Raw genomic sequence first — 16,427 nt, 5'->3', positions numbered from 1 at the left:
CTTCTTGGATATCTTACGTTTCCTTCTTTCCTGCGAGTTTGTGGGACACATCCCTACTGCTAATGTCTGTTGGGGTGGGTCCTTCTAGCAGACAGAGTGCATGTTTGAGCCATACTCATCACGTCTGAGGAGGCATTCCTCCTCGGACCGTCCTTCAAACGCCCCTCTATCCACGAGACCTGGGTTGGAAATCCTTTTGGCATCCATTTCCTCTACTCGAACATTGCTAATCGTTCCGGATGGGGCCCAAGGCCCATTACATGATTTGGGGCCTTTGCCCCTACAGTATTTATATTTATATCTATCATTCAAAATTGTACCTTCTGAATGTAAAAAAAAAAAAAAAAAAAATCCAAAATTTTAAAGTAGGAATCTGATATAAAATTCTACTCTAACCTAATTTAAGTGTAGGGTGATAGCAGCTTTAAGCAAATAAGTTCAATAGCCACTAGGACCTTTGGAAATTAAGGCCAAAGCTATGGAGGTTGGGGTTTCATTTGCTTAGGATGTTGGTATAATGGAAGTGATCCTTGAATGTGACTCCAAGATTGTGTTTGATGCTCTCTTGGGTTTATGCACATCACCTATAATTATCTCAAATATCTTAGTGGGGTATATCATCAGTTTTAGGATTTTAAAATAGCTTAAGTATCCTATCCCATGTGTGACGTCAAGGTAATAAGTCAGTACATATTTTGACTAAACATGCCAAAGATATAGTCAATAGTGATAATTTTGTAATCTAGATAGAAGAAAATCCGTCGCTGATTAAGTCGGCTATTATTTATGATGTACTGAATTTATATTCGTCGTAATAAAGTTACAAGTTTCCTATAAAAAAAGTGTGTGCATATATATATATATATAAAATAAAATTAATTTTTAGAGACTTAGAGTTTGTTTGATACATGTATTTAAACAACAGTTTTCAAAATTTTTAAAAATATGTATGAATAAAAAATATGTATAAATAAAAAAATATATAATAATATATATATCATTATTTAAAAATTAAAAACATATATTTAAATTTGCATACCAATACAGAACCTCTCTTGTACCTTATTTTTTAAAAATTTATGCTTATGAAATGATTATCAGGGCGGGTGGTAGGACCGTGGGAATTGAATGAAAAGTTGAGAACAGAACACCCAGGAATCTTTTTTTATGATCCTAATCCTGTTGTCTTCAGTTCAGTGAATTGTCTTAAAATTTGGCTGTCGAAAGCAATAACTTCTCATGGATTATTGACCCTATTCCTAGTTATAAGTAACAATAAATAGAAGGCAGATTATAGTATGAAGGCCACAGGGTAATTGAAGTAGTAATTGTAATTTGCCGTACCAAGTAGCCGACAACGTCAGTCAATAAAGTAACTAGTGCTCATTTATGACATGCTTCAGTCATTTGCACTTCATCACATCACAATACGTAATTCGTAATTACTCCCAATTCTTTTGGGCATTTTCCCCAAGGTATATCACTGTCAACCACAATACATATTAACTCACTTGATGCCATGTTGACAATTACTACTCCATTTGACACGTATTCAGCAATAAAACATACAATTATTTGCTTATAATAATTAAAAATAAGACAATTATTTGACACATTCTTCGAAAAAATTTATTTTAAAATAAATATATATAAGACAATTATTCGACACACGCCAATAACAAAGCTTACTCGTTGGTAATGCAGAATTATATGGTATTAATTTATTTTAAGGGTAAAATGCAGTTAATATTTTTTAGATTTTGGTTAATGTAAATCAGATTTAAAATATTTCAAAATTAACCGATTTGGTTATTAAACTATATGCTAAATAAAAAATTTTCATTTTTAAGAGTATATGGTTTAGGAACTAAATTGGTTATTTGTGAAATATTTTGAATATGCTTGGTATAGGTGCCGAATGTTTTTTTTTTTTTTTTTTTTTTTTTTTTTTTTTTTAAATTTGCCAACAAAACCAAATTTTTTTCATCAAAGTGTGGTGACCCCAATTGTAATTGGCCAAACAAACTTAAGTTTCATCATAAACAAATTGCCCCAACCCACTCGCAACCCGTTTAGAATGACATAATATTCTTATCTGAATTTGACTTGACCTGGAACTCAATTGGCTCAACCCAACCCATTTGTCAAATATAACAAGAACATACTCATTTGGTCATATATACCAAAAAAAAACAAGGTTTGATTTTTAGTTGATTTCATAATATTGCCACACACTTTTAAACCCTTACAATTTTACACACACACACACACACACACACATATATATATATTCTAATATATATTACACGTTGGGATACGGTCACATGTCCGCATCCTTACGTGTCCAGTACAATTGATGCATTGGATACAATCCCAACCATTTTATATTTAAATCATCGATATAATTTTTTTGGATAAACTACATATTTGGTCCATGTACTATATACCATATTTTAATTTGGTCCCCAACCTTTCAATTGTGTCAATTTAGTCTATAACCTTCCAGTGCTGTATTAATTTAGTTTTTTTTGTTATCTCTTGGATGAATATTACTGACGTAATAAATGGTCAAAATAAAAAATTAGTTTTCTTTGATGTGACAATTAACTAATTATTTATTTTGACATTTTGTCATGTCAGCAATTTCCATCCAAGAGATAACCACAGTGACTAAATTGACACGATACTAACCAAATTAACACAATTGAAAAATTAGGGACCAAATTGAAATATGATATGAAGAATAGACCGATAGAGAACAAATATGTAGTTTACCCAAAATATTAGCATATTATATTTACTTTAAATGATAGAAGATATTTCCATATACAAACATATTCATAATAAGTATCTATTAATGATTACCATAATTATATACTTAATACTTCTATGTAAAAACACAATCATAATAAATACCAATTAATAACTATCATAATGATCAAATTTATATAAGAAATGATATGTCTACAATATTTTTACAACAAATTTTAAGTGGCAGGTTGTTACTAGTTGTTATTGTTAGGTCAAAAAAGTAATCTTAGTGTTAGTTTCAAATTTGAACCAATAACAACTAACCACCTGTGATTTGTTGTAAAAATGTTGTAGACGTAGTATCTCTCAATTTATATTTAGGTACAAAGAGAGAGAGAGAGATAGAGAGAGAGAGAGAGAGAGTCATTTTTTTAATTATAAAATCATTTTTAAACATAATAAAATGTTTGACTTTTGTTTGATTTCATAATATTTTGTCAAATAAGTTTTTGAAACCTCAAAAAAAAATTTATTTGTCAATACTCTTAATATATATTTTCTAATGAATTTAAATTCTATTTTATATTTAAATCTTGATAGAATCTTGTACCAATATATTTTCTTTAAATGCATGATAAAAGAGACATCCATAATAAATATCTATTAATGATTAACATAATTATATATTTCATAATTCTATATAAAACACTCTAATAATAAAGGAAAATTATTAGGTACTCCCGGAGTATTATAAATACATACTTCCTCCTCTTATATGAATGATGGGTCCTACTAATTAAATTTAAGATGAGACATACTATTCATGTGAGAGGGAGAAGTACGCATTTATAGTACTCCAGAAGTACATAATAATTTCTCAATAATAAGTATCTATTAATAACTATCATAATTATCAAATTTCATATTTATACACAGAATAAAAAGAGAAAACTTTTTATTATTGAATTTTCACTTTCATTGCACACATTGCTAACTATAATATATATAAAAGTTTCGATTAATGGGTGCTCTTATGGCCTTTGTTAATATAACATTTTAGAAATGTTTTAATATCCCTTTTATGAGAAAAAAAATTGTTAAAAATTAATTACTTTTTTATTTTCTCATAAAATTTTTTAAAATTACTTTATAAACCAATGCCTTTAGGGCATTCATTTAATTTTTCCCATATATAAAAAAAAATGATTTTTTCTGACCTCATAATATTTTGTCACATAATTTTTTGAGATTCCACAATTTTACATTTTATTATTCAAATATATATTTTTAAATTAAGTTTAAATTATGTTCTATATTTAAACCTTCCTTCAGATTCTTGCCACAATTAAAAAAAAAAAAAATTATTAGAAACTAACATAATTATTAAATTTCATATAAAGACTATTAATATCTAATATAATTATCAGATTCCATATTTATACAAAAAAAAAAAAAAAAAAAAAGAGAGAAAAAAAATTTCACATTTTGTTAAATTTTATAATGTATGAGTTAGTGACTAGTATAAAAGCCTATTATCAAGATAATCTTTTAACACTCGTTAATATGTCCTTAAAACATATATTAGTAAAATTATTTAAAAAAAATTTATGTAAAAATAAAAAAATAATTAACTTTTATAAATAATTTTTTTTATTTTTTATAAAAAATTTATAAGATAGATAATTAATATATATCTAAAAGCACACACTAACCGACCTTGGAAATAATCGTCCCCTTATGATTTGTTTTTAATTTTTGGCTGAATACAAGCATCGTTACTCACTCACCCGATTGTCTTCCTCTCATCAACCATCGAAAAGCACTTTCAACTACAAAACATTTTCTCGGACACATCTACGACTACGATCCATGTATAATTTGGTTTTTAATAAAATGAATTTCCTTTTATTTTTTTAATAAAATGAATTCAATCAGGCAGCCCATGAGAAAGTACAAATAAATGCAACTTCTGGGTCCAGAGCTGAAGCCGCCCTATCGTCCGACACATAATAAGATAACATAATACAAGAGCATTTATAGCCGTCAGATTCTACTGACAAATCCCATCACTTTGATACTTTTGTCCCTCTCAGTTTTTAAGTTCTTTTTGAACATAGGAGAGAGAGAGAGAGAGAGAGAGAGAGTGAGAGTGAGAGTGTAACATATTTCTCAGTCTGTGGGCTTCTTTTCAAACTTTCAAGTTTATTAAAGTCCAAGTATTATTTTTTTTTGATTGAAGTCCAAGTTTGTACTTGTGTTGTGTGTGAATGGAGTAGATGGTGAAGATGGGAAGAGCACCATGTTGTGATAAGGATGGAGTTAAGAGAGGTGCTTGGAGTCCTGAAGAGGACCAACTCTTGGTACAGTACATTAACAAGCATGGCCATGGTAGCTGGCGTACACTCCCAAAGCATGCTGGTATTTTTTTTTTATAAATTTTTTTAAATACTATATATTTTTATCCCTTTTGGCATTGACAGCATGAGATTGAGATTATTTTGAATTATTTTGTGCTTTTCTTGTATTTGGGACTAAAAAGCTCTCTCCTTTTTAATGAGGATAGTATTTTCAACTAAAGAGAAAAAGGGTTTCTTTCTTTATATCCAATTTGTGGGCTTGTCAAAGGATGTCTTCATTTTCAATTTGTGGGTTTGTTTACTTGCGGCAGCATAATCCTCCTTCTTCTTCTTCTCTTAATTATTTGGTGAAAGAAAAAATCTTTACTCTTTCTTGTATTAAATGAGGAAAAATGGTTTTTTTTTTTTTTTTTTTTAACTATGGCTTTTTTGCTTCAAAAAATAAAAATAAAAATAAAAACCACGCCTTTTGAGTTTGACTTGAGAGTTACGCAATATGTGTTATCCTCCCCAAGTTCTCTCCTTTTTATTTTTTATAATCACTTAGGAAAACATAAATTAAATTTATGGTTTTGTTAATGTAATACTGTATTATAATATTAACATCTAATTTCTATGCAGTAATTTGTTGGAAAATACTTTTTGTGAAAGCCTTGTTTTGCTGGGTAGTAGGTAACACTTTTCGAATCTTCATCTTTTTTTTTTTTTTAGGGAAAAAATTAATTTTTGATTCTTCTTCTGGTAACGCCAATTTGTCTCTTTCTGTCCGTCAACTTTTTGTTTGTTTGTTTGTATTTTTGGAGGGGTGTTACAATTGATTTATTGTTTATTATGTTTTTTTGGTGAATCTTCTGCGGTTTTGACACGTTTGAGATGATTTATGACATTTTCATTAACATATATTTGTATAATTGCAAAATTCCACGTTCAAGACCCAACTTTTGGGTGTATCTTAAAGCACAAAATGTGGCAGTCCAAAGGTGGATTAAAAAAGTAGATTCTGCTTCTCTGTGATTTGCAACGCTGGTTGAACCTTAAAAAAAAGAAAAGAAAAAAGAAAGATGATTTTGTGTTAGTACTTTAGTTGTCAGAATTCTAAGCAATGAGCCATGACTTTTTGTCCAGGTCTCCTTCGATGTGGAAAGAGTTGTCGGCTCAGGTGGATAAACTATCTTCGCCCTGACATTAAACGTGGTCCATTTACAGCTGAGGAAGAGGATTCTATAATTCAGCTTCAAGGCATGCTTGGTAATAGGTAATACATAGAGGTCATTCTATAATAATATTGCTAAAGTGCTCCGTAATCTCCTTGGCAATGATATTTTTGCAATTTTTATTTTGATTGTTGGTCATGTTACCTTGATGCACAAGTCACCATGCAGATTACTAGCTTTTAACTTGTGTATAAAGGTTGAATAAGTAATGAACTCAACTTGAGCTTCAAATTTGTACTATGTAATGCCATATTGTTGATTCGTAGGTTTAATCCAGACTTGGTGATTTTACCCATATAGTGCTCATAGATCTTGGATTGTTCATATGCTAAGAAGTGGCACACTCTTAACTGATTCCTTTCTTTTTTTTGAACACTCATGTGCTTGAGTTATTTTGGGAACCTCTTACAGAATAACATAATTATTCATTGTCACCGGAAAAAGAAGAAAATGAATCTCTTATTGTTTCTAGGTAGCATTTTACCCAATGTTATATACTTATGTAGAATATGCTTAACTAAGCATATTCTGCTTGGTAATTATGGGCAATTCTTGGCTCCAACTTGGGTTACTAAGCACCCTTTCTAATGCTATATAGCTAAACTACCTAGATATGATTTTCAGTCTTTTATGGCATTCAACCTTGAAGGCTTATTGAGGTAGTGACACTAAAGGACACACAAACATTTTGTAAGCTTCATACTAGCGCAACAGCCACAGGAACATTCAAAGCAAAGAATTATTATTTCCTTCTGATAAGTAAACAAAGAATTCTAATTTTCAATGTGATTATTCCTTTAAATTTGCATGGTGTCTGACAATGACCTGATCAATGTCAAAACAGACAATCAGAACTAGGTTGCCATGACCTGCATAATTCACGTGTGATTTTTTATCTGTCCCCGCTTTTCTTTGGTATACAAAAAATCCATGATGTCAATTTCAGGCTTCTAAAACTGAAGTTCTAAATTTTATTTCAATGAATTCCTTTAGCATGATTTGGACGTCGTGGCTCTTTCGTTGTAGGTGGGCTGCCATAGCATCACAGATGCCAGGAAGAACTGACAATGAGATTAAGAACTATTGGAACACTCATTTAAAGAAGCGTTCCCTTTGCTCAGTCCCTAGCCCATGGGTGCACAAGCCCTCCTCCAAACCAGAGACAAGTAATGTCAAATCTGAATCCCCTTCCACTCGCCACATGGTACAATGGGAGAGTGCCAGAGTTGAGGCCGAGGCTCGGATGTCAATGGAATTGTCACTACTTGACTCATCTTCGATGATAAAGACAGAATGTGATTACTTCCTCCGTCTATGGAGTTCTGAAGTTGGAGAATCGTTTCGGAAGGTCAATGGAAAAGATGCGGGAGTGTGTCAAAGCCCTGTCTCTCCAAAATCCTCAACAATAAAATGTGGTTCAGGTTCAGATGTCACAATACAAGCGATAAACACCAGGACCAGTGCATGTACTAACATGAAGCCAGAACAAGCAGATAGCTATAAACCAAAGGTAGAAGACGTTATGGCCACCTCGGATTCTCACACCTCTTATGATCTCATTGATTCTTCTGATTCAGCATTGGAGCTACTGCTAGATTTCCCAGATGGTGAGGACAGCTTTCAAGTATAGATGATTTTGCATGTACAGTAGATGGAACTAAAATATTGCCTCTTTCCTTTCTTGCATTGAATGAAGATGGTTACCATGGGAAGGGCACTAGTTTAATCTAATAGATATTTTGGCACCTTTAAAGTTTCTCTTTTGTATATAATCTATTTTATGTAGCTGGTTTCTTAGTTTTCACATAGACTACTCTTCTTGATTTTCTCTAAATGGAAAAAGAGATGTAAACTTGAACAGGTTGCTACAATCCAAGTTATCTTCTCTTTGCTGAGAGCTTATTGACAATCATATGGCATACAAATACAACAGAGTTGAAATTTTAGATTTAAGATCTCAGCAGAGATAAATGGAGATGTTTTTGTTTACTGGATAGCTATGCAAGGATTGGCTTAGGTATATCTGATGTTGTGCCAGAGATGCTTTATTTTTTTATTTTATTTTTGATAAGTACCAGAGATGCTTTATTTTAAGAGAGTATAATTGATATTAATTTTGCTTTCTGTCTTCATTGATACTGGCAACATTTATATTGGTTCAATCACAAAATAAGAGCTTTGTATGATTTTGCCACACTGACTACATTTATGGTTGATTCCTTTGACAAACAAATGGGTTCAATGATCATTGATACGCTAACAACTTCAACGAGGATAGCTACTTTAATTAATCTGCAAACAATTAAGGGAACAGGATATACAAGTATAACAATAGGATGGATTATTCCTGGGATCAATGGTGATCATAGACATTCCTTTTGCTTAACTTATGCAACCAGAGGCAATTTATGATGTCAAGGGCGTGCTTTTAAAGTCGGACTAATCCTGTTGCTTTTTTAGTATTATACATCGAGGGCATCAGTCTGGGTAATGCAGTGTTATAAATTTGAAACATTTTGCTTTGGAATAATGGAGATCAGGCAATGGACTTTTCTGGCCCTTTCACACAGTGTGTTCCTCAATCCTCCATGTTAATGGGCTAAATAAATTAAAACAAAAATGACAAGCCTGTAGTCCCAAAATTTTGGGGTTGGCAAATAAAGTGGTACTAATTACATTTTTTTTTTCCCAAAGCTCTTGTTATTATAATATGATCTTAACTTTATGGTTCAATACTATAATACACAAGTTTCTAAATAAAGTTTTTTTTTTTTTTTTTTTTTTTTTTTTTTTTTTTGCAATATACACACAAATACATCACTGTAACACGCAAAAATACATCAACCAATTTCCAACCATATAATGGGAGCATTATTAACAAATGAACTCCAAAAGAAGAAAAACTACAAACAATTCAAATAGATTTCAACCAAACCTAAGCATTTCAGCCAGAAAAACAACTAAAGAGCTTCTTTGGAGCAGTTCCAGTGGCACGGTATTTTGCAGCCACTTCCTCTGCCTTGAGAATTTCTTCCCCACGTTTAGCTTCAATTTCAGCCCTCTTTTCTTCTGCTGTCTTGTGTATGAGAGCAACTTTGTTTTTCATTTTCTCCACATATTCAGCCTTCTTCTTCTCCAATTGTTCCTGCTCACAATCAATTGAATGTTAAAACATTATACACTAGTTATCTCATTCTTAGCAACTCAACCACCTATTCAGTTTGGAGGCAACACATGATTTGTGTTCATCATTCCTCCATTCATGTTTATAATCATTTTTAAAAGACAAACCATAGAATCAAAATGTAATAATAGTTGTTGGGTATACATGTGTGAGTAAAGGTTCACAGTTCAACAATAATGAGAAGTGTTTTTTTTTTTTTTTAGAAGAATAAGTGGTTAATATAACATAATTGAGCTCAAACTCATAGACTTAAAACTTCTAGTTAAATGGTCTCCCTACATGTTATATTAACTACTTAATTGAATAGTTTCTCCCCAACAAACTTGAAGTGACATCAAAATAAAATTAACAAACTTGTGGTCATTAAATTTAGTTTGTTTGGGGAAAAAAAATAGTGAGGTTCTAACTTCTAAGAAGATCTTTGACAAAATGAAAAATCCATTACCTCAATCTGTTTTAATTGGGCCTCTAAAGTTGCTTTCTTGCTGTTCTCCCATGCCCCAACAGAAGATAGCTTTTTATGAGCCCTGATCAATAATTTAAGCATGGTTTCAGTATGCATAATCCACATTAAATTATATCAAAAGAAATTTTTTAACTAAAATATAACATGGTTTCAACCTATTTCCAACCTCTTAGGAGTCCAAGATTCCTAATTGAAATCATAGAAATTATTTATAGTAAAAGGATTCTTTCCTTTTTGCCAAAACAGAAACTCAGCATTATCACTTACTATGGATTTTTTTTCCTCACTAAAAATTAGGCAATATAGAGAGGACCCCTATCCACAAATTATTGAGGGAACTACAAGTGGTCAATATAGCTCTTACTTGTTCTCTGCTTTCGACTTTTCACTTTCTTCCCATGCCTTGATTAGTGATATCCTCTTCTCTGTTGCAACTCTAGCAAGCACAGCATCTGAAGAACCTTTGAATTAATTATTTATTCTAGTGATAGAGTGTAGGAACAAGAACAAGGAGAGGAACATTAAGATGTAATATTACCTCGGTTGACAGAACCCTCGTTACTTTTCTGATCAGCGCACTCAGGAGCCTCTGGCAAGATCATTTTGTTTTAGATAAATAGGCATCTTATAATACATTGCTAAATAAGAGTTGGAAACAAATACTGCTGATGAAAGAAAAAGTATGGTCCTATGTGAAGTGATTTATCAAATATAGAATACACAATGTGATTGATCACATAACTTAAGTTCTAAAACTTTCTACATGCATGTCACAAGATTTGAAACAACATGATACAAAAATCTTGTAGTCCAATTTAGGCCAATTCTAGCTGAAATGGAACTAAGTTGTTCAAAATTCATGTTAAATGAATCGGCCAGTTAACTTACCTAGAACACAACCGTAAAACCTCTGTTTTGACAATAATAATAATAATAATATTTTTTTAATAGGCTCCAGATGAAAATTGCATTTATTGAAAATAGAAATGGTATGTATGACACAAGACAAGGTCTACTCAAGAGTAACAGAAAAATATCAATCATGAAAATTTCCAAAAAGAAAATATTCCATTAAATCAAAAGGAGCCTAAAGGTGGCCTAAAAGAAGTAAAAATGAAAAATTAAGAGACATTATTTACTATAAAGGGAAGCTAAAATAATACTATTTTCGTACGTGTTCTAATAAGTATTATTGTTTACTTACAAATAAAAAATAAAAAATTGTTCTCTAAAAGATTTTTTTTTTTTGGCTGAGAATTCTCTAAAAGATTTGGAACTCATTTACAGATTCAGCTGAATATGCAAAAAAGTAAGAAACTGATCATTCTCAATTACCATACACAACAAATTCACTGATTATTACAAGAAATTTTCATAATCACAAAACTATCAAAACATAGTAATTGATCTTGGAACATATACTTTAGTTCTTCATTAGCTTGAGGTTGGCTTAAATTTTTTCCCTCCATCAAAATACACTCAATCTTATTAAGTAAGAAACACAAAAGTAACAAGAACAATAATTCACCTCTGTTTCCAAAAACTTCACCTTTTTACAAATCAAAGTAAATGAACAACCGAAAATTCATACATAAAAACGAAACATGTGTTGCCCAGAAAACGTAGGACAGCAAAAGTATCAGTTTGAGATTCCAAAACATTATAAACATACCCTGTACTCCACCAACACTATCACACACCTATCAAGCTTACTTTGAACCCAAAAAACAAAAAAAGCCAAAAAAACCCCCAAAAGATAAAGATTAGAACCAAAAAAAAAAAAACCCAAAAACGCGTTAAAGTAAAGCTAGAAACGATAAAGTAAATACCAAAAACACTTTAAAGTAAAGCTAGAAACAGTAAATAAAAATAAGACAGGACATATAAGAAAAAGAGTAATGAAACATATAAGAAAAAACAATTTTCTTTTCTTTTCATTTGTCATCAACCAAATAGATGTTTCAGTTTAAGCTATAAAAATCTTCTCAGAAAAAAAAGTTTAAGCTAAAAAAATGATTTTTGAAGAAAGGAAAAAAGAACAGAGACAGAGGGATCGTTTATTTACTTCCAACAGTAGCAAGCGCTTTGGACTCCACTGGCTTTTCTTCATCATCAGCAGGAGGAAGTGGGATTACAGATTTCTCCTCGGTGACATCTTTGGGAGCTTCATGGACGCGTTCAACTGGTGGCGGAGGCTCCGAGGGTGTTTCGGTCTCCACCTTTTTTGGTTCCTCGTCAGCCATGTCTGGTTCTGCAGGTTGTGTCTTTGACTCTAAATTTAGTAAAATAACGAAACCTTAAAGGGAAGGCAAAGGTTGTAACTGAAAAACTCACACTCAAATTTAAGAGAAGGAAGATGAAAGATAGAGAGATAGAGAGAAGAGAGAGTTGGGGTTGTATGGATGTTATAGTAGTTGGAAGAAAAAGAGGCTTGGAGGGAGGCAACTGTTATACTGCTTTGGACTTAGCTGGATGGTAGGTGCAACTGGCCTATTATGAGTTGGCAAAATATTATGAAGAGAGAGAAAGATGAAGGTTTTTTTTTATTGGAGCCCACAAATATTAGAGATAAAAGGAACTTAATCAATTTGGAGTTTGATCTAAGATACATTTAGCCTAACTCTTTCTATTTATAATGTTAAGATTATATGATAATTCTTCTAATATATATATATATATATATATGATAATTTTGGAGTGTAATGAGGTAGTACTTTTTCTTCTTATATTTATAATTTATTATTATGTGAGATGAGGGAATATATGTTATATTTTCAGAATACTGTATAACTATTATTTTTTTAATTTATAATTAGATTTAAGTGATTTGGAAGAGTTTACTTTTATTAGTTTATTAGATTTAAAAAATAATATGAACAAAAATAAAACCATGTTTATTTGTCTAGTAAACATGAAGTTTTGAAACATGCTCTTCCTTTCCTTTTCTTTTTGTTTTTGTGAGTGTCAAGATTCAAAAAGCATCTAACTAATCTCCAAGTGTGTAGTTCTTACCTGCGCAAGATAATTATGAGAAAAACCCTTGAAAATGGAAGTATTGGGCCTATTGGCTAAATATTTGAGCCCAAGTCTAGAAATCACTGGACGAATTTCTTGACATTTGGTTTGTTATCTTGAAATTCAAACTTGTCCAACTCGAATATCTTAGTAAAAAATATCAAATCTATTAGTGGGTTACACGTTTATATTATCACAAACTCCTCCTATTAAGGTTTGATCATATAAAAAAGAGAGATGTTACATCTACAACATTTTTACAATAAATCTCAGGTGGTTAGTTGTTATTGGTTCAAATTTCAAACTCACGCTAAGATTACTTTTTTGCTCCAACAATAACAACTAGTAATAACTTGCCACTTAGAATTCGTTGTAAAAATATTGTAGACATATCATTTCTCTATAAAAAAAAAAAACTAACAAATATAACAAATTACCCTCACTTAATTGCTGAGGTATTCAAATATTACTACTTCGTCCTTTTTCTTTAATAATAATTTGATGGTTGGTAGATGAGGCATTTCAGTCTTAGACATCTTTGTTGGAAACACTAAGAAATGTCAGTAGCTACAAAACTCTTAACTCTACTTAGTCTTTGTTACTACACGGCTATGCCTAGTTGAACTACAACACTCTTAGTTATTTGTTGGGTTATTACTTTTGGATCCTCTCCTATTTGTCCTAACTAGACCAAATTGATAATTATAATACGACAATCTTAATGTACTATATAATTTTATTTTTCTTGTGATGGATCTTGCTTGAATCATAAATAAGCAAATAGAGATTTTTCTTGTCATTTACTTATATACATATTAGCATATAACTCGTGTATAACATATAACTCATGCGTATGCATGGTATAATTAAAAACAATTACAATTATACATATATATGGATTCAAAAGCAATTACAATTACGCATATAATTTTATTTTTAAGTCATAGATGAGTTTCTCTCTCTCTTTTAATTTTTTTTTTTTGTTTTTTTTTTTTTTTTGTTGATATACTAGTGAGTTTACTTTTTTTGTTTTTGTTTTTGTTTTTGTTTAGTGGGTTTTTGATAGTTCATTTATATTAAACTCTTTGTCTTTGATATTTCCTTATGCACAAAGTGTTTGGGAGTTTAGGAGGGAAAATGTTTGAGCTGCAAGGTTAACAGTATGTTATAATTATCTCTTAAAAAAAAAAAAGATAGGACATGTGGCATAAAATTGGATAACAATTAGAATCCAATTGAATTTTCTCTAGCTTTGACTTTAATTAAATTCATAGTCATAGATGAGTCCCTCTCTCTCCCTCTCTCTTTCTCTCTCTCTCTCTCTCTCTCTCTCTCTTAAATTTTTTTTTTTTTTTTGGATATACACATGAGTTTACTTTTTTTATTGGGCTTTTGATGATTTATTTATACTAGATTCTTAATCTTTTATATAACATTAATTCACCTATAACAAAATTTAAAAAAAAAAAAAAAAAAAAAAAAAACACTTAGATAGGACACGTGGTGTAAAATTAGACAACAATTAGAAACAAATTTAGAATCTAATTGTAAATTCTCTCAGTTTTAGCTTTTATTATATACTAGTGTGTAGCTCGTGCATATGCATGATTACAATTAAAAACAATTACAATTATACAGTTCAAATTATACATTTTTCTTAGAATAAGTTCAAATTATACATGGTATTTTATATATATATATATATTTATATGATTTAGAATTTAATTGGCTTTAGACTCTTTGGTTCTCGCACCCAATAATTTAATTGCCACAAAAATTAAAAACTTAGATGGACACGTAACAGAAAATTGGACTCCAATTGAAATCTAAATTAGATTTGGACTCTTCGGTTTTTACACTAAATAATTCATTTGGCATAAAATTAAAAATTAAATAGAACACATAGTGCAAAATTGAGAATCCAATTAAAATTTAATTGGATTTTCTCTGAGTTTTGAATATATATACACACACACATGTAAAATTACGTTATTGAAGCATTTCAATTGCGATGACCCATAGACTTGTACACCCAATTTCATTTTAATTATTGCGTATTTTGCCAACATGTTCACCTTAATCTTAATTTCCAAATTAATTCTTTTGCTACAAAATAAATGATACTAGCTGACTTCCCTAGCAACGGCTCTTAATCCATCCCAAAAATCCATTTCTTTTTCTTCCAACCCAGCTTGAACATGACATTGATTCAATTTTATTTCTCAAAAATCAAAGGCCATATATGATATTTGCATTGTACTTGTGCCATCTCCAAACGACAAAAATGTCTCTGATATTTGCTTTTCCATGAAAACGATGGTCTTGAAGTTTATGAGATAAAACAAAGTGGGTCTTGACAAAGAATCCAATTTGCAGGTTAAAATATCATTTATATTAGAAGGGAAAACGACATCGTTAGAGAAGATTCCCCAGTTTACAGTTACACAAACGGACAGCGTTGTCTTGTATTTTACGTTACAAGAGGGATATTGATGTGGCTGGCCCCTGAAAGATTCATCGTGACGAGCTCCCCAGATTTTCTTTCATTTTAAAATGGATTATACTAAAATATCCTTAGAATATTTGTTAATAATTTATTTTTAAAAAATTTTAATATAATTTTTATAAAAAATGAAAAAAGTTGTCAAAACATTAATTTTTTTTTTCATAAAAAATTTCTTTAAATGAATTATTAACTAATACTCTAAAAAAATTTATTAGTATTCTCCTTTTTAAATAAGTATTACTAATATTTTAATGGATAATAATGATGGATTTTTTGTGGGCCTGTTTGTAAAGTGGCTCATTATCCTTTTTGTAATCAATTAAGATCCACTAAATCGGCAAGTTTTAAAATAGTGCTTCTAAACTTACTTGCATTTTATTATTGTTTCTATTTATGTCTTCTTTTGTTTTTGCCTTCTACTTTTTACTTTGCTATTTGAGGTGAAACCGTAAAGGAGTGAAATTTTATTCAGTGAGAACTTCTAAAGATGAAAGAAACAACCCACTTTTTTTAAGATTTGGACCGATCAATGGTACTCCCAAGGTCAAGTTTGAAAAAGAAAATTTAGAATGAGCTTGAAGAAAAACTGTAGAGTAACCATATTGTTGGTGCAAAACTTTGTCCATGGCTTAGAGGAGGTATGTATAAAGTTTTCGAGTGATGGTCGATGGCCAATATCCTATGTAGTGGGAGTGGTTCTAAGTTCTAATAATGCATCATCTCCTCAAATTGACTAATGGGATATACTCCTAAGGTAATATTACTTACCACTTGTCCTTATATATTTAACTAGCCTTATTACAGGTACTTTGCACATGCGATGAGACTCTTTTTTTTGTGGTCTAGTGTATGTGAAATTAGGGTGGAAAAATAGTGAGTTAGGACTTAGGATAAAGTAAAATAAAATAAAATAAAAAAAGTTGGAACGTGGTCT

At 30.6% G+C, this 16,427-nt stretch overlaps 2 protein-coding genes across 2 annotated transcripts; one reads left to right on the top strand and one right to left on the bottom strand.

The window, feature by feature from the left end:
* Window positions 1–4,874: 4,874 nt before the first annotated feature.
* Window positions 4,875–8,318, top strand: LOC126698363 (transcription factor MYB17-like). Its single transcript, XM_050395532.1, has 3 exons — window positions 4,875–5,169; window positions 6,234–6,363; window positions 7,349–8,318. Exons 1-3 carry the CDS (start codon window positions 5,028–5,030, stop codon window positions 7,950–7,952), a joined length of 876 nt encoding a protein of 291 aa, XP_050251489.1. The 5' UTR covers window positions 4,875–5,027; the 3' UTR covers window positions 7,953–8,318.
* A 667-nt stretch (window positions 8,319–8,985) lies between these two features.
* LOC126698364 (remorin-like) lies at window positions 8,986–12,431 on the bottom strand. The gene is made up of 5 exons (XM_050395533.1): window positions 12,038–12,431; window positions 10,511–10,561; window positions 10,337–10,424; window positions 9,952–10,033; window positions 8,986–9,467 (listed from the first exon to the last, which is right to left on the bottom strand). The coding sequence occupies exons 1-5, from the start codon at window positions 12,213–12,215 to the stop codon at window positions 9,267–9,269; spliced, it is 600 nt and encodes a 199-aa protein (XP_050251490.1). The 5' UTR covers window positions 12,216–12,431; the 3' UTR covers window positions 8,986–9,266.
* Window positions 12,432–16,427: the final 3,996 nt, after the last annotated feature.

This window comes from Quercus robur, chromosome 9, assembly GCF_932294415.1.
Source record: "Quercus robur chromosome 9, dhQueRobu3.1, whole genome shotgun sequence".
NCBI lineage: Eukaryota > Viridiplantae > Streptophyta > Magnoliopsida > Fagales > Fagaceae > Quercus > Quercus robur.
Note: the sequence above shows the minus strand (reverse complement) of the source record. Positions and strands in the feature narration are given on the sequence as shown.